At 40.7% G+C, this 26415-nt stretch overlaps 1 protein-coding gene across 2 annotated transcripts in view; it reads left to right on the top strand.

Moving 5' to 3' along the window:
• Positions 1–26415, top strand: part of LOC141157621 (uncharacterized) — a 143601-nt gene that overhangs the window by 35386 nt on the left and 81800 nt on the right. For both annotated transcript variants that reach the window (XM_073645117.1, XM_073645125.1), the window contains exons 2-6: positions 5038–5327; positions 9729–9829; positions 15219–15288; positions 20847–20977; positions 22699–22787. In XM_073645117.1, coding sequence (XP_073501218.1) covers positions 5120–5327; positions 9729–9829; positions 15219–15288; positions 20847–20977; positions 22699–22787 — 599 coding nt within the window. In that variant the 5' untranslated portion in view covers positions 5038–5119. The remainder of the gene's footprint in view (positions 1–5037; positions 5328–9728; positions 9830–15218; positions 15289–20846; positions 20978–22698; positions 22788–26415) is intronic.

Genomic DNA, 26415 nt, shown 5'->3' with positions numbered 1-26415 from the left:
CTAGGAAAGGTTGTAAAGCTTCAAAATCTACTATTGCAAGGTGGATTAGAGAGGCCATCACCCTCGCCTACTCTTCGGGAGATAAGGAAGTACCAGAAGGGTTGAGGGCACACTCCACCAGAGCAGTAGCAACTTCCTGGGCCGTGAAGACAGGGGTTTCCATCGAAGATATATGTAAGGCTGCCACCTGGTCTTCTCCCTCCACCTTCTATAGGCATTATAGGTTAGATTTGGGTGATTCCTCTGATCTCACCTTTGGGAGAATGGTGCTTCAGGCTGTGGTCCCTCCCTAATCTCCTTCGTCTCTGTAATTCTCTCGTGGTGCTGTCATGGGAGTACGAATAAAGCCTTAGTTACTTACCGGTAACGGGATTTTTCGGAGCCCATGACAGCACCCTTATATTCCCTCCCTACACTGGTGTTTTGCACCCCCGTACGGTTATTTTCCTTTTTTGCACCCTCGGGGGAAGTTAGTTAAAGTCATTGGCTTAAAATGAATTTGTGTTTTTTGTCTTGTTGTAATTAACCTTGGCGGTCCTCTAATGCTCTGTTAACTTAAACTGAGGCGGGAGAGAGGTGCCGCCCTTTTTAACCTGTAGGTTTCCTGTCCTTGATGGGTGGATCCTCTCTCTCGTGGTGCTGTCATGGGCTCCGAAAAATCCTGTTACCGGTAAGTAACTAAGGCTTTCTTCGATATGACTTGGGTTTATTTGTGAAAAAAATTGGCAATTTGGCAAAAATTTTGAAAATTTTGCAAACTTTGAATTTGCATGCCCTTAAATCAGAGAGATATGGCACACAAAATAGTTAATCAATGACATTTCACACATGTCTACTTTACATCAGCACAATATTGGAACCAAATTTTTTTTTTTGGGAAGTTATAAGGGTTAAAAACTGACCAGCGATTTCTCATTTTTCAAACAAAATTTACAAAACTATTTTTTTAGGGACCACATCACATTTGAAGTGACTGAGGGGCCTTTATGACAGAAAGTACCCAAAAGTGACACCATTTTAAAAACTGCACCCCTCAAGGTGCTCAAAACCACATTCAAGAGGTTTATTAACCCTCCAGGTGCTTCACAGGAATTTTTGGAATGTGGAAGAAAAAAATGAACATTTAACTTTTTTCACAAAAATGCTACTTTAGACCCCAATTTTTTAATTTTGCAAGGGTAACAGGAAAACAATGGACCCCAAAATTTGTTGTGGACTTACTCCTGAGCACGCCAATACCCCATATGTGGGGGAAAACCACTGTTTGGGCACACGGCAGGGCTCAGAAGTGAAGGAGCGCCATTAGACTTTTTGAATGTAAAATTTCCTTGAATAAGTAGCGGACGCCATGTTGCATTTGGAGCAGGGCTGTGGAGTCTGAGTCTGAGCCCATTTTGGTGGAGTTGGAGTCGGTATAAAATGGATAGACTCCGACTCCTAAAATATATAATAAATTGGGTATAGTAATTCAATGCAGTTTGTGGGGAATATTTTTTCATAAGAATTTGGTAAAGTTATGAAATGTCTGTCCTATTCCTGATCTAAGGGTCTAGACTTTTAGCTGAGATGGATCTGTGCTACAGTAAATTAATCACTTAAGCATGAGCCATGTATGAGGGAGTCGGTGCCATGGAAATTGAGGAGTCTGAGTCGGAGGTTTGGCTTACCGACTCCACAGCCCTGGTTTGGAGAGCCCATGATGTGCCTAAACAGTGGAAACACCCCCCCCCCCCCACAAGTGACACCATTTTGGAAACTAGACCCCTCAGGGAACTTATCTAGATGTGTGATAAACACCTTGAACCCTCAGGTGCTTCACAGAAGTTTATAATATGGAGCTGTGAAAATAAAAAAATCAAACTTTTTCCACAAAAATTATGTTTTACCCCCAAATTTTTTATTTTCACAACGGTAAGAGGAGAAAATGGACCCCAAAAACATTTGTGCAATTTCTCCTGAGTACGCCGATAACCCATATGTGGGGAAAACTGTTTGGGCGCCCGGCAGGGTTCAGAAGGGAAGGAGCACTGTGACTTTTTGAATGGAAAATTGGCTGGAATTGAGGGCGGACACCATGTCGCGTTTGGAGAGCCCCTGATGCGCCTAAATAGTGGAAACTCCCCACAAATGACACCATTTTGGAAACTCTACTCCTTAAGGATTTTAGCAAGGGATGTAGTGAACATTTCGAAGCCAGATGTACGACACAGAATTTGATAACATTAGGTCATCATATTGAATAAATTGTCATTAGTCTTGAGCACAAGTGCACGGTACTTGAGTTTGCATCAGGGGCTCGGGTATGCACCAAGTATCACGGGTGCTCGAGTCCCCGACCCGCATGTTTCACGGTTGTTAGACACCCAAAAAAAACAAAACGTGGGGATCGTTCGTGCATGGCAGGCAATCCCCGCGAGGTCTTTTTTGGCCGCAAAGCATTTGGGGCGGAGACTCGAGCATGTCACTCGAGCACCCGCGGTACTCGGTGCATACCCGAGCACCCGATGCAAACTCAAGTCCCAACCCTAGCCCTGGCACAACCCTAACCCTAGAGTTTATTTTTTATGCCTTTCCTCATGCGGTATAAGTGATTAGACTTTATTTTTCGGGTCGGTGCGATTACAGTGCTGCCAGATTCATATCGGGTTTTTATGATTGACAGCTGTCACACACTAAAAGACGCTTTTTTTGTTGCAAAGACTAGTTTTTGCAATGCCATATTTTGAGATCTATAATTTTTCCATATTTCAGCCAACGCAGTTATGTGATGGCTTGTTTTTTACGGGACGAGTTGACATTTTTATTGGTACCATTTTCAGGCACGTGACATCTTTTGGTCGCTTTCTATTCCGATTTTTGGGAGGCAGAATAAACAAAAACTTCAGGAATTGTTTTTTTTTTAATGCCGTTCTGTGTGCGTTTCGCTTTATTCTGAGAGCTATAACTTTTTTTTTTTATGATGATGGAGCTTTATAGCAACTTTTTTTTGTGGGACAAGATGACGTTTTCAGCGGTACCATTTTTATTTACACTCGTCTTTTTGATCGCGTTTTATTCCATTTTTTGTTTGGCGGTATGATGATAAAGCATCGTTTTTTGCTTTGTTTTTTATTATTTTTTACCGTGTTCACTAAAGGGGATAACTAGTGGGACAGTTTCATAGGTCAGGTCATTCCGGATGTGGCAATACCAAATTTGTGTACTTTTATTGTTTTGTTTTTTCTTCAGTATAATATTTATTTATGGGTACAATATATTTTTTATTTTTTTCATTTTTTTTTAAATATTTTTTACATTTTTTTTTCCCCCCACTTTCTGACACTTTTTTAACTTTTACACTTTGTCCCACTATGGGACTTTCATTTTTTAACCCAGGTTGCTTGCATAACATAGAAATGCTACAGCAGCATCTCTATGCTATGCAGGCTGCAGCCCTGCACACACAAGTTAGGTAGACTGCACACTGAGCGCGATCTACCCAACTTCCTGCTGTCTGGTGACCCTGATGTCAACATGGCGACATCGGGTGACCATGACAACCACCGGGACCCAGCAGAGTCAGCGCGGGACACTGAAGAGGAGGTAAGTATCTGCGCTTACTTCCCCTTGCTCTTGGAATGCTGCAATCGAGTTCGATCGCAGCATTTCGGGGATTAATGTGCGGGATCGCTCCTAGCCCATAGCACCGGGTGTCATCTGTGAGCATCAGCTGACACCCGTCGCTGATCGCCCCGCACCGCTTGTGTGCGGGCGCGATCACATCCCACTTAATGGTACGTAGCTGGCCCAATAGATCCAGGCCACAAGGACGTACTATTTCCACAACTGTCAGAAAGGGGTCAAAGGGAACCTGCCCAAACCACGGGCAACATGAATCAGAGTTTGTCTGCACAATTGCAACCAGTTATATTTTTCTCTGAAACGCTCTAATGTTTCAGAGAAATTATAATTTGATGATTCAGCCAGGGACCATAGACAGAGACGTGACTAGTCCGAGACCGCCCCCCCCCCCCAGCTGGCTTTTCCCAGCACTGCTCTAGGTGATTGACAGGTCTCTCCCATATGTGTACATATGGGAGAGACCTGTCAATCACTAGGAGCAGAGTGGGGGGGGTGAGCCACCCAGGGACTGAGCCAGACTGGTCTCCTTTTTCCTTATAGTCCCTCACAGGATCTTGAAACTATATTTTATCAAACATCGCAGCGTTTCAGAAAAAAATATGCCTGACTGCAATTATGCTGCATGGATCGAATGATCGTATCCCTTAAAGTAGTTGTAAGTTGAGTAAATGTTCTTTTTTTTTCAGTGCTTAAAATGGTTTTAAAAAAGAGCAATAATCGCCTCACCGATTGGATCGAAAATGGAGTGCTAGGCAATCTAATTATCTGCTGGTCTCCTTTTTGCTGCTGAAAGGATGTATTGATTAAGAATAGTGATGAGCGAATATGTTTAGTTAACCCTTTCGTCAAGTATGCTCGGCCGAGCACCGAGTATTTATAACGTTCTCGGGCTTTAAGGTTTCCTCGATCCGTGAATATGATTTGCAACTGTTTGACAGATTTAATACATGTGAGGAATGCTGGAAAAACAGGCATTCCTCACATGTATTAAATCTGTCAAACCGTCGCAAATCATGTTCACAGAGCGATGAAAACTTAAAGCCCGAGCACGCTATAAATACTCGGTACTCGGCCGAGCATACTCGTCGAAAGTGTTAAAAAAAAATACTTGGTCATCACTAATTAAGAAGTATGTAACTGCTGCAGCCAATTAGAATAAGCCCCATACAAGAGACTTGTTAGACTCCATAGCGTGGCCTCAATAACTGAACTGCTCAGCATACACTAGCGGCACTACAATACTTAACATAAGATTTGACGATGGATTAATGGTGCAGGAACACGCTAAGAATGAATTGACAGTTCTTCTGCATTGCCGACAGATCTTTACAATGTTAACGGTTTTGCTCTTCTGTCCTCTCTAACAGCAGGGATTGAATTCAGCTTAAAAAATTAAAAACTTCTTGTATTTTACAGGTTGCATAGTGGTTGGAAACCAGGTCTGAAAGGAGCTTGTTAAATATCTTCAGTACGTCTTGCTGCTTTCACAACCTCAGAAATGGCATGGACTGTTTTTCTTCTAGCTAGAAATTGTATCTCATCATGGCGGCCTGAAACTCAACTTCTCTATAATAGAGTGTGCCGGACCTGCATACGACAGCTGTCTGTAGGTTCTGCAGAACAAGACTGTCCACCTCCCGGCCAGAGACATTCTGCAGTAAGGATTGGTTGTGCCTCTGGATTCTGGGGTGACACTGCAGCTTCAGGTACACTTCTAAAAGTTTTAACAACTTGTGACGTCCATAGGCTAAATTTGATATATGCACAACATAGATAAAATTTGATGCAAATCTAACACCTCAAGTAGGGTTGTATTATGGCTCTCTAGGAGTCTGCGGCCAATTTGCCTCTATACCTCCTTATTTTCTGTGAAGAGTTTTGATTTATGCATGTAATTCAGAACAGTAGGCACTCATGTGCTGCAGAAAATAGTCTGTACAGGAGGCCAGAAGACAAGAAAAGCAACAATTTCCCTACTCCATGTACTGACCGTTTCCTTAGTCAGGCAAAGCAAAAATAAAGCACTTGCCTATTCATTGAGTGGATTGTGCTGCTTCAGTTTTTTTCTCTACCTTCCTAGCACTAGTCCGTATGATCGGTACGGAGCAGCAAGAGAAGATAAACAATGAGATTTCTGACTCTGAACTGTTCAGTGATTTATAGCTGTACAGTTCTCTCTCCTCGTATGTCATTAACAGAACCACACCATTCACTAGTACAACCCCTGGCTAAAATTATGGAATCACCGGGCTCTGAGGCTGTTCATTCAGTTGTTTGATGTTGTTGAAAAAAAGCAGATCACAGACATGGCACAAAACTAAAGTCATTTCAATTGGCAACTTTAGGGCTTTAAGAAACACTAAAAGAAATCAAGATTAAAAATGTGGTACTCAGTAAGGGTAATTTTTTTCAGACCAAGCAGAGGGAAAAAAATATGGAATCACTCAATTCTGAGGAAAAAATTATGGAATCACCCTGTAAATTTTCATTTCAAAAACTAACACCTGCATCAAATTAGATCTGCTTGTTAGTCTGGATCTAAAAAGGAGTGATCACACCTTGGAGAGCTGTTGCACCAAGTGGACTGACATGAATTATGGCTCCAACATGAGAGATGTCAATTGAAACAAAGGAGGGGATTATCAAACTCTTAAAAGAAGGTAAATCATCACGCAATGTTGCAAAAGATGTTGGTTGTTCACAGTCAGCTGTGTCTAAAATCTGGACCAAATACAAACAACATGGGAAGGTTGTTAAAGGCAAACATACTGGTAGACCAAGGAAGACATCAAAGCGTCAAGACCGGAAACTTAAAGCAGTATGTCTCCAAAACAGGAAATGCACAACAAAACAAGTGAGGAACGAATGGGAGGAAACTGAAGTCAATGTCTGTGACCGAACTGTAAGAAACCTCCTAAAGCAAATGTGATTTACATACAGAAAAGCTAAACATGAGCCATCATTAACACCTACACAGAAAAAAACAAGGTTACAATGTTCTAAGGAAAAGCAATCGTGGACTGTGGATGACAGGATGAAAGTCATATTCAGTGATGAATCGCGAATCTGCATTGGGCAAGGTGATGATGCTGGAACTTTTGTTTGGTGCTGTTCCAATGAGATTTATAAAGATGACTGCATGAAGAGAACATGCAAATTTCCACAGTCATTGATGATATGGGGCTGTATGTCAGGTAAAGGCACTGGGGAGATGGCTGTGATTACATCTTCAATAAATGCCCAAGTTTACATTGATATTTTGGACAGTTTTCTTATCCCATCAATTGAAAGGATGTTTTTGGATGATGACATCATTTTTCAAGATGATAATGCATCCTACCATAGAGCAAAAACTGTGAAAACATTCCTTGAAAGAAGACACAAGGTCAATGTCATGGCCTGCAAATAGTCCGAATCTCAATCCAATTGAAAATCTTTGGTGGAAGTTGAAGAAAATGGTCCATGACAAGGCTCCAACCTGCAAAGCTGATCTGGCAACAGCAATCAGAGAAAATTGGAGCCAGATTGATGAAGAGTACTGTTTGTCACTCATTAAGTCCATGCCTCAGAGACTGCAAGCTGTTATTAAAGCCAGAGGTGGTGCATTTAAATACTAGTGATGTATTGGAGTGTTCTTTTGTGTGTTTGTTTTTCATGATTCCATAATTTTTTCCTCCGAATTGAGTGATTCCATAATTTTTTCCCTCTGCTTGGTCTGAAAAAAATTACCCTTACTGAGTACCACATTTTTTATCTTGATTTCTTTTAGTGTTTCTTAAAGTCCTAAAGTTGCCATTTGAAATGACTTTAGTTTTGTGCCATGTCTGTCATCTGCTTTTTTTCAACAACATTAAACAATTGAATGAACATCCTCCGAGCCCGGTGATTCCATAATTTTTGCCAGGGGTTGTACATAATATCTCAGAAATGCACAGTTTTCTTTACATGCCACACTGGTTCTACCTACCATGACATTGTTGTTTCTTTTGGGCCCCACATAGTCCTCCATACAGAATAATGGGCCCCACATAGTCCTCCATACAGAATAATAGGTCTCACATAGTCCTCCATACAGAATAATGGGCCTCACATAGTCCTCCATACAGAATAATGGGCCTCCTCCATACAGTGTAATGGGCCCCACATAGTCCTCCATACAGTATAATGGGCCCACATAGGGGTGGTGGTTCTGGTGTTGAGGGCCAGATTTGGCCTACAGGCCGGAGTTTGACACGTATGATCTAGAGATATACTTATGTATTTGTCCACCATAGGAATGTTTTTTGCAGTGACCCTCTGTATGGGAATCATAGGCTTCTGCCCTTTTCTATACGGCGTGATATATGTCAGGGGAGATACGTTTCACTGCGGCTACTAGCTTCAGTGAACTAAACCTACAAATTTCCTCCAGCATATTATGTGTTGGGGGGTTAAACCACCATGTTCAAAGGGAGTGTTTTTTTGTTAATGACATTGAGAAGGGCAGGAGGTCATTCACCATATCTCCACCTCAGGGTGTGGCTGGGCTAGTTAAATGCTTAGTCACTGTTTTTTTTTATTCTCTGGTGTGGTCTAGAGAAGGAAGTCTCCAGACTGTGTGTGGAAGCCAGAGAACTCCACAGAAGGACTTTTGTTTGGTGAAACTTCATTGTGCTACCCGGAGCGGGAGAAACTCCGCTTACCTATGGACTGTACTATACTTTATCTTTTTGTTTTGCGTTATCCCGGAGAGGACGTGTTTATTTTGTGGAACCCTGCTGAGGTTTATGCCTTATCCCAATAAACCTGTAGGAAGTTAACCCGAGATGTGTTTCCTGTGTCTGCCTCTGTGAGATCCTAGCAAGTCACTTTTCCACAACGGTTAATAAACAATATATGCACGGCCATAAGGTAAAAAGAACACACTGGAAATGTAGAATGCACTTATTCTAACTTTGCCAAGCAGCTGCCCATTTGTGAAGCACAGGTAAGAAGGGCAGCTTTCATGCTCATGGACTTTCCAAAAGGGGCATAAGTATCTCCCCTACGAAATTGGAACTTGTGATCCAACGATCGACAATGGTGGACATTTGGTTTTGGAATTGTGTACTAATCGTACTCAGGCTAAACAAATGCAAATTGAATGTTTTCAAACTATCTGAAACTAACTTATAAGTAAACAAAATCTTTAATTTCAAGTTTGACATGTTTTGTTCCTATTTTTGTCAACCGGATGCGCCCTTTAGTCAGAAAATATGGTACATATTTGACTGACAGAAGCTTACACAAACTGTAATGATTGTTTTTTTTTTTGTTTTTGTTTTGTTTTTTTTGTGGTTGTTTCCTTACTTTAACAGCATAGTTATTTGTGAGTTCCCGCAAACGCAAGCATCATGAAGATAATTACTGTATATAAAATTACTAGTTACTTAGAGACGTATTGGATCCAAATGACTGATAATTATAATACTTTCACCGAGAACATTAATTGAGAGATATGCAGTAATTTCGCCACTCATCTGTGTAAGGTAGAATATTCTTAAAGGGAATCTGTCAGTAGGATCAACCCTCCTAAGCGGTCTACATGGGCATGTAGATCATAGGAAGCTGAATAAAGTGATACCTTGATATCTGCGATCTGATGTTTTTATTCAAGAGTAATCCACATTTTACTTATATGTAAATGAGCTGTTAAGATCTATGGGCCGGACATGGATCTCCCAAAGAATCTGCCTCCAGAGCTTAGTTTAAATATAAAGGGGAGTTACCAGTGTGACATGTAATGACTGACAGTCTGCTCTCCTGATCTACATGTCACACTGGTAACTCCCCCTTTCATTTAAATAAGCTCTTGATGCAGATTCTCAGGGAGATCAGTGTCCAGCTTTTAGATCTTATTGGCTCATTCACATATTAAGGAAGACAGGGATTTCACGGGAATAAGACATTGGATCACAGATATCAAGGTATCATTTTATTCCGCTTCCTATGACCTGTATGTTCATATAAACCGCTTAGGAGGGTCGATCCTACTGACAGATTCCCTTTAATGACATTTAGCATTCCAAATATATTATACATAATGAATAATATATAATTAACCACAATGTACTTTTTCCCTCGTACAGTTCCACAGCTTATATATGGGGGAAAGTTGGATTTCTTAGTTTTCGACTACCTATCAGAAATTACAATGTCTCTTCTGACAGCAGTAAAAGCCAAGTCACCTGTAAGTATATTCTCAGTTGTTAATTAGCTAAAGGAATCAAGACCCTAGTCCATGTATAAGGTGATGACTTCAGATCACCACAAACAAACTTGAAAATGACAATTTTATTATTATTTATATAGCATTATTGATTCCATGGTGCTGTACATGAGAAGGGGTTACATACAAAATACAGATATCACTTACAGTGAACAAACTAACAATAACAGACAGGTATAGAAAGGAGAAGGCCCTGCCCATGCGGGCTTACAGTTAATGGAGAAGGAAAAAGTAGGTTGGGGGATGTGGTAGCTTGGTTGGTGGTGAGGTGAGAGGGGGTCATTACAGCCTGAAATATCTGGGTTATGTAATATCGCCTGTTGCTGAGGTATGGTTATTTTACATTGTTCTATATCTCCTCCAAAACATAGGATATTCCCATTTGAGGGTATATTCACATGGTGTCTTATTCCAGCAGAATACTCTGTAAAAGCGCCCCATAAAATGAGCATGATGCAAATCAATGTCAAAACGACATTGCTATGCACATAATCCGTTTTGTTTTATTTTGCAAACCCTGAAGCAGTTAAAAGAAGTAATGTTCTCAGAAGCAGCCTGCTCTCTATACTTTACAGCATAGTGAAAGTCGCTGGCGGCAGAGCCGCTGAAAGAATGACCAGGAAGCCTCCAGTGAAGCCATCTCTGGGAAATTTTGGAGCAGAAATTGAGGTTTTTTTTGTTTTGTTTTTTTTTTTGCTAAGATTTCTGAGTAGAAACTCTGTATGCATGTAGCTTTATAAAGGCTCGGTCGTTACTGCGCCCCCCCACCCCACAAATTCCTATTTCTTTCTTTTCCATGCAAAGTATCGCTCTTACTCACCAGACTGTGCCGTCAACTTGTCCTATTCACTTAAATTAAAAGGGTTATGGACCTCTATTGAATATCTGTAATGTGCTGAATAAAAACAAAAAGCATACTTTCCTTCTGACTCTCACTAGGTTACCACTCTGAGCACTGTTGGCCATGGCGACCTTATTACATTGTATATGGCTGCAGAGCTCACGTGACATGAACAGAGATGACCGCTGGTAAAGTAGTGATGCTGGTCCAGTATGCAACATGCATACACATTGGGTGCATTCAAAAGGGGTGGTCCGACAACCACTTTAAAAGGGAATTCTCAGGTTTTGAAGTTCTCACCTACCCACAGGATAGGGGATAATTGTGTTTTCTTCACCAAAAATGCTGCCAAAACTGATGGCAGAATACACTTTCTCATTGCTTGCTAGGAGTGAAAAAACGGTGAAAGAATTGACATGATTCAGATTTAAAAAACGCCTCAGTTACCAAATTGTCAGGGAAAAAAAACAAGCGTGTGCAAGAGATTTCTGAAATCTCATATCTTTTGCTTGTACTGTAAAATACAGCTTTAAATTTACATAACAAAACGCAACTTGTGAACATAGCCTAACAGTTTGTCTCTGATCACTGCTATAAGAGGCAGTTGCCGGATGTATAACTCTGTGTGGAGCGGGCTCAGCTTCTGTGTCTACTCTTTATACTGGAAGTACAGGAAGTAATTGTACGAGTACATCCTAAGGCCTCTTTCACACGTCAATGTCTCCAGTACGTGTGTGACGTTCCACATCTATTGGAGACACTGACACACGTAGACCCATTCAAATGAATGGGTCTGTACACATGTCAGTGTGTTTCCACGGATCGTGTGTCCATGGACAAAGCACCCTGACATGTCCATGTTTTTCACGTCTCACGGGCTGCAAAACATCCAACACACGTGCACACTGATGACACACGGATGACATCCTTTGTCATCAGTGTGACACGTACCGGCAAAGAGAATCAGCGGTACAGTTCACGCTGTTCCCAAGCGCCGGGTGCTGAAGGAATCTCTCATCATTGTCCGCTGCTGGCGCTGCGATCAGTGCGAGTAAGGGACAATGTTGAGAGTAGTGTTCACCTCCCGATGTCTCCAAAACCTGTAAAAATAAGAATAAAATAAAAAAAATCATTATACTCATCTGGCTTGAGGCGACCGCACATGCTGAGGAGCAGAGGAGAATGACTCGTTGCAGCGAGTGGGCCTATCACTCAGTGAGCTCAGCGGAGATCAGGGGCTTGCTCGCTGCAGTGAGTCATTCTCCTCTGCTCCTCAGCATGTGCGGTCGCCTCAAGCAAGGTGAGTATAATGATTTTTTTATTTTATTCTTATTTTTACAGGTTTTGGAGATATCGGGAGGTGAACACTACTCTCAACATTGTCCCTTACTCGCACTGATCGCAGCGCCAGCTGGGGACAATGATGAGAGATTCCTTCAGCACCCGGCACTTGGGAACAGTTCTAACTGTACTGCTGATTCCTAGGCACTGATACGTGTGATACTGCTGCGGCACACGGTTGCCACACTGGTACACAAGGACATCTCCGGTACTGTTTTTTCCAGTACCGGAAATATCAGGACATGTGAAAGAGGCCTAAGGAAGGGGTTTATTACACAATTTTGATACTGATGCCTCAATTTTACCTAAATATTACCTGCAAAATTATGTTGCAGTTGTCCTGGGACCTGTATTGTTCAACATCTTTATCAATGATTTAGATGAAGGAATTGAGGGTAAACTGATTAAATTTGCTGATGACACAAAGCTAGGAGGGATAGCTAATACTAGAGAAGAGAGAGAGAGGATTCAAAAAGACCTAAATAAACTGGAGCAGTGGGCAGCAACCAACAGAATGGTTTTTAACAGGGAAAAATGCAAAGTACTACATCTGGGCAATAAAAATGAAAAAAGCATATACAGAATGGGAGGAATAGAGCTAAGCAACAGTACATGTGAAAAAGACCTAGGTATACTAATAGATCATAGACTGAACATGAGTCAACAGTGTGATGCAGCAGCAAAAAAGGCAAATACAATTCTGGGATGTATTAACAGAAGCATACAGTCTAGATCACGTGAAGTCATTATCGGTCTTTACTCCTCTTTGGTCAGACCTCATCTGGAATACTGTGTACAGTTTTGGGCACCACATTTTAAAAAAGACATAGACAAACTGGAGCAAGTTCAGAGAAGAGCGACCAGAATGGTGACTGGTCTGCAAACCATGTCCTATGAGGAACGGTTGCAGGATTTGGGAATGTTTAGCTTGCAAAAAAGAAGACTGAGAGGAGACTTAATAGCTGTCTACAAATATGTCAAGGGCTGTCACATTGTAGAAGGATCATCTTTATTCTCATTTGCACAAGGAAAGACTAGAAGCAATGGGATGAAACTAAATGGGAGGAGACACAGATTAGATATTAGAAGACACTTTTTGACAGTTAGGGTGATTAATGAGTGGAACAGGCTGCCACGAGAGGTGGTGAGTTCCCCTTCAATGGACGTCTTCAAACAGAGGCTGGACAGACATCTGTCTGAGATGATCTAGTGAATCCTGCTTTGAGCAGGGGGTTGGACCAGATGACCCAGGAGGTCCCTTCCAACTCTACCATTCTATGATTCTATGATTCCATTGCTTGTGGACATGAGTTCGTCTACAAGCGACTCCAGCTGCACACAGCCCAACTGCACCGCTGAAGTTTTCAAACCGTCCAATAAACAATTACTGATTTTTGTGACGAAACAGCTGTTTAAGTAGCAAAACTTAGCCGTCATTACAGCGATTCCACTGCAAAATCAAGTGATTGCTTGTTAGATCACAAAACAGCAGGGGCTGATGACTCTGTATGTTGTGGCTGCACCACAGACATAGCCCCACTGCTAGTTTGATCTTTCGAAAACACAAAACAAATGGTGTATTAGGGTATGTTTACACTTAGCTTTTTTGCTGTGTTTTCTGCGTGAAAAATGCTGGTTGTGACCAGAAAACCGCAGTGGAAATTTCTCACTTTAACTGTTTTGGTGCTTTTTTTTTTTTTTTGTGCTAACCTATTTAAACTCAACAGGGAAACTGCTGAAAAAAACACTAAAAGAATTAACATGCTTCATTTTTAAAAGAAATGCAGTACAGGTGAAGAAAAGTCCAAGTTAAAAAACACGTTTTGTCAATGAAATTTAAGAAATCTCACTCATATTGGTGTTACTGTAAAACACTGTTTTTTCCAAGTGACAAAAATGCTTAAAAAAAGCAAGTCCTTAATCTAAGGTTACATTCACAAATCCATTTGACACGTCTTACTGCTGTGTTTTTTGTTGTTGTTTTTTTACTCAGACCGCACATTGAAACCTAGAGTTTTATTGAGCCATGCACACATCAGTTCTAAATACTTGTCCGTGTTTCCAGTCCATGAGACTGAGTATGGCTACGGCCCCACTATCAGTATTTTGCTCAGTATTTTTCCTCGGTGTTTGTAAGCCAAAACTAGGTGAGTAACGATTAGAGAAAAGGTATAATAGAAACACGTCACCAATTCTGCATTTATCACCCACTCCTGGTTTTGACTCCCATCCTGAGAATAAATACTGACCGAATACTGACCAAATACTGATAGTGGGGTCGTGGCCTATGTCCGATTCTCATTTGTTTTGCAGACCAGGCTTGGACATTAAAGTCTATGGGGATCCATATAAACTAATAGAACATGGAGACAGACTTTGTACTTCAGAGTGTCATCCATTTTTCACTGATACATTGATACATTGACTTGCATAACTTAGAGTCTACCTGCTTCAGTAAAAAGAAAAATTTGGATGAGGGGGAAAAAAAACTGATGCAACGTGGATGACATACAGTGGGGAAAATAAGTATTTGATACACTGCCAATTTTGCAAGTTTTCCCACCTACAAAAAATGGGGAGGTCTGTAATTTTTATCATAGGTACATTTGAACTGTGAGGCACAGAATCTTAAAAAAAAATCCAGAAAATCACATTGCATGATTTTTACATAATCCATACATCCACCATCCAACATATCAGTGGATGACTGTCTCTGGGAGTACATTGTGATCGGAACTCAGAAATCAAGCATGCACGTTCGGTATCTCTTGATCATCAGTCAGCCGTCAGCCCCATGTACGTTAGACAATCAGCCAGATCCATTGATATAGGCAAATTTGGCTGACATTAGTCTAATCTGTATGGGGACCTTAAGGCTTTACCTTAACATTTTATCCACCTACAAAAATCTGATGATTTTGATGTAAGAAATGCAGTTAAATGCTAGCAATTTTTTTCTTTCATAGAGCAACATAAAGTCACTTGGATATTTTGCATATTAAGTTTTTAATCCCTCTATTTAAAAAAAAAAAAAAAAAAGTCTTGATGTTTCTCTAGCCTTTGCGGTCTCAGGTGCTGAGGTTGCTTCACTTTCTTAGGTGTGTAAGAATGACTGACTGTAGGTGTACAATATAATTATGTTCTGATAAGATTGCATTGTACTTGCAGAGCCTTGGATTTGCTCCAGACTTTGTACACACTGCTATGGCCCCATATCTGAAAGACCTTCATAAGTCAGGTATTTTATATCACATTCACTTGTTAAATAATTTAAATTAAAAAAAAATCATTATTCAGCATTCAACCTGATCATAATTTTTTTTCTATTTGTTACTAATTTTTGTGTATTCATGGGAATGTGTCAGCAGGTTTTTACTGTGTAATCTGACATCAGCATGAGGTAGTGACAGAGACCCTGTTTTCAGCGATGTATCACTTAGTTTTCTTAAAGAAGCACTCTCATCAAAGTTTTTATTCTCTTAATATATTGCAATAATCATATCATATAGCACTGTGTACTTACAGTTGCTCATTTTGCCTTTCTACCCAGTTAATCCTTCTCTTTTCTCTGCTCTATGTAGAAACAGGAAGTCTCTTTTCCCTGTATGAGTGCCAGGAACTTTTGCAGTGGTGACTGATGCAGGCAAAAGAGACTTCCTGTTTCTACATAGAGGTTAGAAGGATTCAGGTAGTCTGTTTTTAATCACACGATTTAATAGATCTAATGGAAAAGAGCAATTGTAAGTACACGGTGCCATATAATATGATGACTGCACTATATTAAGAGGACAAAAATTTTGACGGGAGTACTTCTTTAATGCAACAGTTGTGATAGAATCACAGGTTTTCCCTTCTCTATGACAACACCATAAAGAGAGAGAAGGAGGATCCGCGCCCAAGGACCGGAATCCTACAGATTTAAGAGGCGGAGCCTCTCTTCCAGCTTCAGTGGTTTCATGTCCTTGGAAGGAGATCTACAACCCCTGGCCCTGCCAGGGGACGGTTGGTGCTTACTTGATTCCCAGTCCAGGGAGTGGATAGCGGGAGGTAGGCTGGAGCAGTCGAGGGGATTTTCTGCAGAATGCCCAGCTGGGAGACAACTTGTAGGTCGAGTGGTCCCTTCCCCTACTTTGCCCTACAGCAGAATGCATTCGCATGCGCAAGATGGAAAAATATGGTGACCCGCAGTGTCTGACATTACTTCTGGGAACACAGGCTGGTGGAGTGTGGTCGATTCAAGCGCAGGATATTTGAAAAAGACAGGCCAGTACGCACTTCTGGAGCTGTAAGGAGAGTGCATGCCCTGTACCCGAAGCACGCTTGCAGGATGGAAGAGGACAACCAGTTCAGGGATCCTGTTGATGAAGCAGCTCCACCATGCATGTTAGTTTTCTGCCTATTGGGGTGGGTTAGTCCCAGATACCCTACTGGCCTCTGGATTGAATGCTTTCCCCTTAAATACGGTTTGTTTTAGGACAGACCTAGGAAAGTACAGGCAAAAACAAATAATAAGTAATATGCACTAATAAGCACTAAATTGTTACTATTGTATGATAGTAACCTGTGTCAGCGTTGCATCGAAAATACTTTGGCAGAAGAATCCTCATCGCTTATGAAGAACCTGAAAGCTGTAATTAAAACAAAGGTCAAAACTCAATTGCGCTTAGGAGTAGGGGCCTTTGTGATATAACAGGAAGGCAGGATGTTCTGTGGGATACAAGTTCCGACAAGCTATTGGAAAATTGGGAATTAGAAGGATTCTATTCGGATGTCTCATCCTCGTCCTCCTGCTCGGATGATAATGAAGGCCTCCCATGTTTCCCTACAGAGGACATAGTTAAGTTAGTAAAAGCAATTAGGGCGACAGTGAAGATTAAGGACATTTAGGAATCCAAAACCATACAGGATGTGATGCTTGGGAAATTGGAGGGGTGAAAGCAGAAATGCTTTCCAGTACATAAGAATGTGTCTTCCCCAATAAAGAGGGAATGGAAAAAGCCTAATAAAGGCTTCATTCCAAAAGGGGTTAAAAGGAAATACCACTTTGAATCTGATATTTGTGAATGTTGGTAAAAGGCCCCTAATATCGATGCAGCTATTTTGCATGCATCTCGCAAGTCCGCTTTTCCCTTTGATGACACGGGACTCCTGAAAGACCTGGATAAGAAGGCAGACGGATTCCTTAATAGGGCCAAGGAGTCAGGTGCGGCAGTGTTCAAACCCAACATTGCAGCAACATGAACAGCGAGATCTTTAACTGTATGGCTAGATGCCCTGCAGTCTCAGATTAAAAACAAATGTCCATGTGATCAGATTTTAGCCAGCTTTCCAACCATCCAAAAAGCCACAGACTTTTTAGCTAACGCCTCTGTTGATGCAGTAAGGCTCACAGTTCAATCTTGCTCCCAATCTAACTCTGCCAAGCGCTCTGGTTGAAAAATTGGTTAGGGGATCTTCAATCTAAAAGTAGTTTATGCCTTATCCCATGTCAAGGAGAATTCCTCTTTGGGCCAATCCTGGATGAGATACTGGCAAAAGCAGCAGACAACAAGAAATTTCCTTCTAATTCCTTTTAGAGAAGATCCTTTCATCCTTCGAAGCAGAGGAAGTTTGTCTCCCAGAGAACCAAGATGGAAGATCCAAAGATCCACGGGGAAAAGCTTCATATTTGACTCCCTTCCCGCTGATCCCTCGAGAAGATCTGGAAGACAATGACGCCAGGCCCTAGGTAGGTGGCAGGCTAAAAAAGTTTCTCCCTGCCTGGTTAGGAATCAACAAACAGTTGAATTTTAAACCCCATAGGTCAGGGTTTGAAACTAGAATTCTGCTCCCTCCCACCAGAAAGATTTTTAGTTACAGATATCCAGGCCTCCAAAGCAGGGCAACAGGCCATAGAACAAGAAGTCCTATTCTTGGTGCAAAGGGGGCATCCTTGCTCCTGTTCCAAAATCAGAAAAGAAGAGGGAATTTTACAGTCCTCTCTTTCTACGGAGGAAGCCAGACTTCTCCTTCAGAGCTATTGTAAACTTAAAGAACTTAAATCGCTGCCTGAAGGTCAAATGTTTAAAATGGAAACCGTGGAAATGACAGTAAAGCTTCTTTTTCCAAAATGCTACATGACAATATTGGATCTCCATGAAGCATATTACCACGTCCATATCTTCCAGGAACATCAAAAATTTCAAATGGTATCAGTGACTGTCATCATTTTCAGTTTGACTCTATCCATGGCCCCAAGAGAAATTTGGATTTAGTGAGCAACTTGGGAGTCCCTAGTTTGGTGGTTCTGCCAAGAGAATCTTTTACAGGGAGTTCCCTGGGAGAGCATGAATCCTTCAGTGATCACCACGGATGCCAGCCCTTTCGGTTGGGGGTCACATCTGAAAGACTGAGCCTTTCAGGCTCAGAGGCCCCTATCTCTGAGACGTGTCCTATGAAGGAGTTGTCGGTGACCAGGTTGGCTCTGATAGATGCCCTACCTGAGGTCGCAATGTGAAAATTCTTTCGGACAACAGAACATCTGTGTTTATATAAACAATCAGAGAGGCACAAAGTCCAGGTCACTAATGGAGGGCAGAAGAAAAACTTCTGTCACTATTAGCAGACTATCTAAAAGGAAAGATTAATGTAAAAGGAGATTAAGTCGCCACTAGTCAGGACGAATGGTTGCTGAATTCTGCAGCCTTTCAAAAGATTGTTTCATTATGGGGTCGGCCACTGATATACCTTTTAGCGACCAGAGTCAACAGGAAGGTGCCAAGATTTTGTTACCTAAACCCCAAGGAGTGAATGTGTTTCCCCACAAATGATTTCACAAATTAGTTTATGCCTTGCCACCAATCTTCTTGATCCCATTAGTATTAAGGAAAATTCGGTCGGACCTAGCAAAAGTAACCTTAAGAGCAGGGGCACATGGCCGTATGAATCGTGTGATGATCGCATCACACTGAACGGTCTGGCCCGACACCTCTCCTTACCTGAGCATGACAGCATGATAGATTTCCATGCATCTGTCAAGCTCAGGTCAGGACAGGTGCATCTGTCAAGCTCAGGTCAGGACAGGTGCCGGCCAGTACGTGGTTTATGATGCGATCCTCTCAAGAGAAATATGTCAGTGTGTCTCTGCCCTAATAGTGCTTTTCTGACCAAAGAGAGCGTGGTTCACTTGGTTAAGGCTCATTTCAGTGGGGGAAGCCATTGATTCTTCCAGAAATCCCAGAACTCCTTCCACAGGGTCCAGTCTTCTGCCCCCGCGTGGCGTTTGAGTTGGAGCTCCTGGAGTCAAAGGGACTTTACAAAAATTTGGTCAACACCCTTAAGGTGCAGGTATCAACCTTGGGTGTTCTTTTTTTACCAAAAAAATGCTGACCACTCTTGGGTGGTGAGGTTTATCAGTGGGTAGATCTAGACCTGTGGTTTTACCTCTGGTTCCGCCATGGGACCTCAATTTAGTCTTGAATGTCCTGACTAGGTTCCCGTTTGGGCCGATAGCGGAAATACAGCTTAGCGCTCGAACTCTTAAAACTATGTTACTGATAGCGCTTACATCAACTAGAAGGATAGGAGAGTTACAGGCACTGTCAGCAAACCAGCCATTCACCAATATTCTCTCTGCTAGAGTAGTTATTAGACCAGACTGGGCTTTTCTCCCCAAGGTATCCTTAAGCTTTCATAGATCTCAAGAGACTGTATTGCCCTCTTATTGTAATGACCCCAAGAATGAGAAGGAGGCTAGGTTCCATTCTTTGAATGTCAGGAGATGTTTAATTCAATAGTTGGAGGCTACGACCAGTTGGCGTAAAAGTGCCTCTCTTTTTTTTGTTCTTTTCAGGGTCCCAAACAAAGGTCAAATGGCTTAATAGGAGAACCTGGCTAACTGGGTTAGATTGGTAATTTTGTACACTTCAAGTGGACATCCCATTCCTGAAAATTTAAAAGGTCACTCTACAAAAGCTGTATTTACCTCTTGGGCAGAGAGGGCTAGTGCTTCTCTTGAACAAATTTGTATGGCAGTAACTTGGTCTTCACCATCCACCTTTTTTTAAATACTATTGTTTGGGTTTGGGTTCTTTTGACCTTTTCTTTGGGAGAAAAGTGCTTCAACAGTGGTCCCTTCCAAAAGGATTTCTTTGCCATCTATCTCTATGGTGCTGTCGTGGAGATGGGAGAAATGATAATTACGTACTGATAATCTGATGTTCCAGAACCCACGACAGCACCTTTTCCTTATTCCGTCACTTCTATGGTTATGGTTTTTTTTCTTACTCTTCCCACTTTTCACTGGGTGCAGCAGTAAAAAAATCGGTTCTGGTAGGGAAGTTAGCAAGAAAGTATTGATCTTTGCCTTTTTTTATATATATATCTGTTTTCTCTACCTCACTAATTAAAATGAGGTTCTCTGTAAACCACTGAACCTGGAAGAGAGGCTGTAAATCTGTAGGTTTCCTGTCTTTGGGGGCAGATCCTTTCTCTCTCTCTCTATGGTGCTATCGTGGGTTCCAGAAAATCAAATTTCCAGTGAGTAATTATCATTTTCTCTGAAAACATGAAAAATTTGGTGAAAGGTCCTCTTAAAGTGCAACAGAGCATCATATAAAATAAAAGCACCATATTCTCATCACCCAGACTTACGCTGTTCCAGTGATGTCGTCAATATGTCTGCTTGCGCTCGTGTGATATTATGTTATGTGAGCACTGCACCCAATCAGCTAGCATCCATTAAACTAAATCAAGGCATGTAGCCATGGCCAGCTTTATGATCAGAGCAGTTTAATATGACTTTTTTTATTTTACCAGGCATTCGTGTTGTCAGTAATGCAGGAGGTACAAACCCTCTTGCCTGCGCTGCTGCTTTGAAGGAAATTGTGACGAAAAGTGGCCTTGATTTAAAAATTGTCGTTGTGTCTGGAGACGACTTAATAAAACAGGTAAGCTTCTACAATCCTGTAAAGCCACAGAGTTGTTCTGTATTTATTAAAGGCTATACACACCTTCTAGAAAAATTTTTAAATACTTGTGTTGTGTAATGTAAGTGCATTAACATACTTACCGATTGCCTTCTTCCCAGGTTTCCAGTGCTGCTCCAGTCTTCTCACTCATGTGACTTCTATGCCAACTTTCCGGATCACAGTGGGGTTTATGTGAGTCAGAAGTTACTTTTAGGGCTCATTCACACTAGCATATATATTGGACGAGCACTATACAATTTTTTATCTGATAGCACTTGGACCAATGTTATTCAAGGGGGCAGTGTTGATGCACGACTTTTTTTTCACCGAAAGAATCTGTCTCTTAAAAAAAAAAAAAAAAAAAACCCTCAGCATGCTGGGATTTCACTTTCAAATTGGATGCCACTCACCCATTCGAGTCTAGGGGTGCGTGCAAAACATCGGACTGCGCTCCAATTTCCACGGACCTACAGAATGGAGAAAATGGAGAAATGTTGTTCTCCATCTTCTCCTCACAGTGAGCTCCAATTATCTCCTCCGAGAGAATTAGATCACACTTTTCCGACGCTCTGAGCAAACTCTGATCACAGTATGATCAGAGTGTCAATTACATAATCTGCCCGATTTATCTCAGATGAGTGACTCTACGGCCGTATGTCGTTAGTCTTACAATGTAAGTCTATGACGCTTTAGAGGCAACCATTGTAAAAGCGACTTCCAGTTCACGCACAAACCCTCAGTGTGATCCTGTGAGACAAAATTTCAGTCACATTATTGAGTTGGAGACCGGAGAGGGGCGCTGGAAACCACTGGGAAAATGTACATAGTTAAGTATATAAATGCACTTGCACTATACTACATATACATTTTGACAGATTTAGAGAAAAAAATTATTGGGATTGCTTCTCTTAAATGCATGTGTTTTGTACTAAAAATTATCTTTGCAACTGTGTTTCATTAAAACGTTTGCATCATTTGGCTTTTAAGGTTGTTGATTCCCTTCTGATTGTCGGCTGCAGAATGAGATTAATCCAGGATCATACAGCTGGATTTCACGGTCATTATACGGACCGCAATGTCCAGACTGACCCTCCTTCTCCTGACCTGAATCTACATAGCCTCATGTATAGAAGGTCAGTCCAGGCATTGAGGTCTACATACTGACCTTGACATGCAGATGTCATATACAGGCTGAGCCAAAACTTTGAGAGTTTGTAACTTTTCTGTCTTTTACTGAGCTCCTCTTAGTTGATTTATGACCACAAACCACATCAATGTAGAACTGACCCTCGTGGTCAAATTTCATGTGATGGTCTTAAAAGTGAATGCCTTTCAATATTTAGTGCAAAAAAAGACGGATTGTTTAATTCACCACGTTGAATTACTGTAAACTCTGTGGTAGTGGGATTCGTTTCAACTGCTGACTTACAGTAATGTAGAAAAAGCGTAGGGAAAATGATACATCCACTGTTAAGATCAAAATTCTTTGTTAATACATTAAAACCATTCTGTTGTTTCAATAAAACATCACAAAAAACGTTAAGAATGACTATAATAATTATCCGTAAAAGGAAGCCAATATAAGCATTGTATAAACGTTATACAAATATTAATATAATGCATTGTAACGTTACGAAATCATTACCATTATGATAAACATTTTCATAATAATTTCTACTATACTGTGTATTCTTTTCCAGAAAGATGCATTTAAGGAGGCCGGGATCACTGATATGGATAGTGGGAAGCCTTTTCCTGAGCATATTCAGAGCATGAATGCTTACCTGGGGTAGGTTCTTGTACTCAATCTGTATAGGATGATCATAGAGGCTTAAACACTTTCATCTACTGAGATTTATCCCATGCCCCAAGGAATTGCAAACACATACTGCTACTTGGATAATAATTAGATATAAGAGGTGGATTAGCTGCAAGTGACTACATGTATCAGGAAGAGAAATTCATCTCACTCTGTGCACTCATTTTAGAAATAATATGTATTATCAGGATTCGGACATCTTCTTGAGTTTATCATTGGTTGTATAAGTTGTAGGTCATCCATTTTGAATAAATCATCGGGTTTTAACTCCTGCTTTATTAACTGTTTGACAGACTTTTTTTTACATTCTCCCTCTATTTTCACCAAGACATAACTTCTTGGACATTAACTAATATGAATTTTTAAGGTCCGATGTGACCATTAACTCATTAACTAAAGGGGCTGTCCATGCTTATTATATTGATAATTGTCTGCAGGATAGATCATCAATATGAGATCAGTGAGGGCCTAACATCATGTACCCCTATTTGTGATTTATTTTAATAGGGGCTAAGCTGCAGTTGTGGGCAGAGGCCAATACAGTGTTAGGAGCTGTGTCGTTCCAACTTTGTTCACTGCGTACATCCAGCTACTTCCGAAGCATAAAACTGCTGACCGGTGAGGTTGGCTAGTATCAAACCATCAACAATGTGATATTTATGGCTTATTTATAGTATAGGCCATCAATATCATAATTTTGGACAAGAGTCTAGAAGATAAAGTTTGGAGTTGATTCCAGGTGTTGTAGTTGCATTTTATAACTATTGATGGGAACTCTGAGAAGTATCAAAGCAAAGGAATGATGCAATCAATGGTATAGAGAAACATAAAACAAAACAAACCTACAAGAGCAGAAATTTTAGAAGCCGCCAACCCCAACAATTTGGTATATTTGTAGAAAGAAGGAAAGCACTCTAGAGCTCAGCCATGCCAAAAAGCCTGTAAGAGCACAGGATATAATCAAAGTGTATGATTGCAGAAAAGATTCCTTGGTAAGGAAAGGCTCCTCATAACATCCAGTCAAACACTCTCAAGGAGTTGATGTATCATTGTCATTCTACAGTCAAGAGACACTTTTCATGAATCTCAATCTAAAGGGTTTTTAACGAGATGGAAACCCATGAGTAAATTTCTAAAAAAGCCGCATGCATGCTTCTGGAACAAGATTCTATGGACATTAGAAACCAAGAATAAGTGCCATAATGAAGGGAAGAGATCAGTATGAAAAAGGGAAGGAAGGGCTCATGATCTGAAACATATCATGTCATCAGTCAAACATGGTGGAGGCGGTGTTACGCTTGGGCATATATGGCTGTGATTGCTGATGGCAGTATGAATTTTGGAGAATATAGAACAATACTTGGGAATATATGTACCATGTTATGGTCACTACATTAACAATTAATATGACAACCACATGACTACAAGAAGAAATTGGATGCAGTGCTGAGGATTGTCAATGTAAATAACCAGAAATTGCTCAGACATTTTGGCTTGAGCCAATTACCAATCAATTAATTTAATATAAGCATACAAACATCTCCTAATCAGATAAAACATATATAATTTTAGTTGGAAGCTTTTTTACTTGAAGGATGCTGGAACGCAGGGGTTCTTGTTGTCCTCTTTCCCTCCTTTACAACTACCTTCTGTAATCAGGATTCTTCAGATTTTCTTATTTTGCAAGATGTCTCCAGTGACCTTAAAAATCTTCCTGCTAAGCTTGTCACCTGACACAGTTAAGCCTTACTCAGGAGTTAGGTTAGGATAAGGACCACTACTAACCCCTTCCTGACATGTGACGTACTGGTGCTGCATTTGTCTGGTCCCCATGTATGGAGTAAGCTCAGAAGCTAAGCTTGTACCATAGTCAAGAGATGCCGGCTGTGAAACACCATTCATTCCATCTGGTAACCTCAGGAATCATAGTGCTGCTATTTAACAATTTATATGCCATTGTCAATCTCTGACATCAGGAGTCAATTGCGGAGTCTGATGCGTTCTCTTGGCCTTGAAGACTTCCCTCTCCCCCAATGGCTGCCATCTTTGTCCTCCTATGAAGACTTATTATTTTGTCTGTATGCTGTAATATAGTTGTATTGCAGTAAATAAAACAAGAGATCAGATGTTCACCGGTTCAAATCCCTTAACAGAATTTAAAAATAAAGTAAAAATATAAAATAATTATAAAAATATGAAAAAATATAAAAATTTGATTCTCCTCACCCTCCCCCCATTAAAAGTAAATAAAAAAACAAGCCAATGTATTGGTGTTTTTAAAAGTCAGATATAGCAAAATATAGCATTAATCCAATCGGTAAATGGCTTAAAAAGATAAAAAATCAAATAAGAAGCGATCACTTCGTAGCTACCCCAAAATGGCATCGACATCAATTTGCCACGCAAAAAGCAAGAGGGTTACATAGCTCTATCAACAAGATAATTAAAACATTACAGATTTCTGAAAGTGATAATGCAATAAAGTTGGGGTTTTTTTTGTTTTTTTTTTACGAATTTCCACATTTCTGTTTCGGCACTTAGAGTGGGGGTGGGGAGAATTATAAAAGTTTGATATCTCTGGAATTGTACTGACATAGAGAATCATACTGCCAGGTTAAAGATTGTCCTAAAATCAAAACCCTAAAACAAGTGTGAAATTTCATTATTTTTGCTTTTTCTCTTTGTTTTTTTTCCCCTGTTTTTCCAGTACTTGTGGTGTCATTTTTCACACATAACGGAGACACTTACACAGGAGCACCCATTATAATCGTTGGGGCTCCGCACATGTCCATGTGTTTACATGGACTAAGTGACTCAAGTAAATATGTCCTTTTTTTCTCAGCAGCATGGATGTCAATATGTCCCGCACACATGCATGTGTCGTCCATGTGACACATACCAGAATAGAATGCAGAATAGAAATGACAGATGTTTAGATGTTAAAGATGTGCAAAGATAGATAGAGATAGATAGATATGAGGTAAATAGATCATAGATATCCGTGAGATACAGTACAGACTAAAAGTTTGGACACACCTTCTCATTTAAAGATTTTTCTGTATTTTCATGACTATGAAAATTGTACATTCACACTGAAGGCATCAAAACTATGAACTAACACATGTGGAATTATATACTTAACAAAAAAGTGTGAAACAACTGAAAATATGTCTTATATTCTAGGTTCTTCAAAGTAGCCACCTTTTGCTTTGATGACTGCTTTGCACACTCTTGGCATTCTCTTGATGAGCTTCAAGAGGTAGCCACCGGAAATGGTTTTCACTTCACAGGTGTGCCCTGTCAGGTTTAATAAGTGGGATTTCTTGCCTTATAAATGGGGTTGGGACCATCAGTTGTGTTGTGCAGAAGTCTGGTGGATACACAGCTGATAGTCCTACTGAATAGACTGTTAGCTTTTTTCTTGCCATAATACAAATTCTAAGTAAAGAAAAACGAGTGGCCATCATTACTTTAAGAAATGAAGGTCAGTCAGTGCGAAAAATTGGGCAAACTTTGAAAGTGTCCCCAAGTGCAGTTGCAAAAACCATCAAGCGCTACAAAGAAACTGGCTCACATGAGGACCGCCCCTGGAAAGGAA

Source organism: Phyllobates terribilis, unplaced genomic scaffold, assembly GCF_046119375.1.
Source record: "Phyllobates terribilis strain yellow unplaced genomic scaffold, ASM4611937v1 Scaffold_1__5_contigs__length_1240528914, whole genome shotgun sequence".
Lineage (NCBI taxonomy): Eukaryota > Metazoa > Chordata > Amphibia > Anura > Dendrobatidae > Phyllobates > Phyllobates terribilis.
Note: the sequence above shows the minus strand (reverse complement) of the source record. Positions and strands in the feature narration are given on the sequence as shown.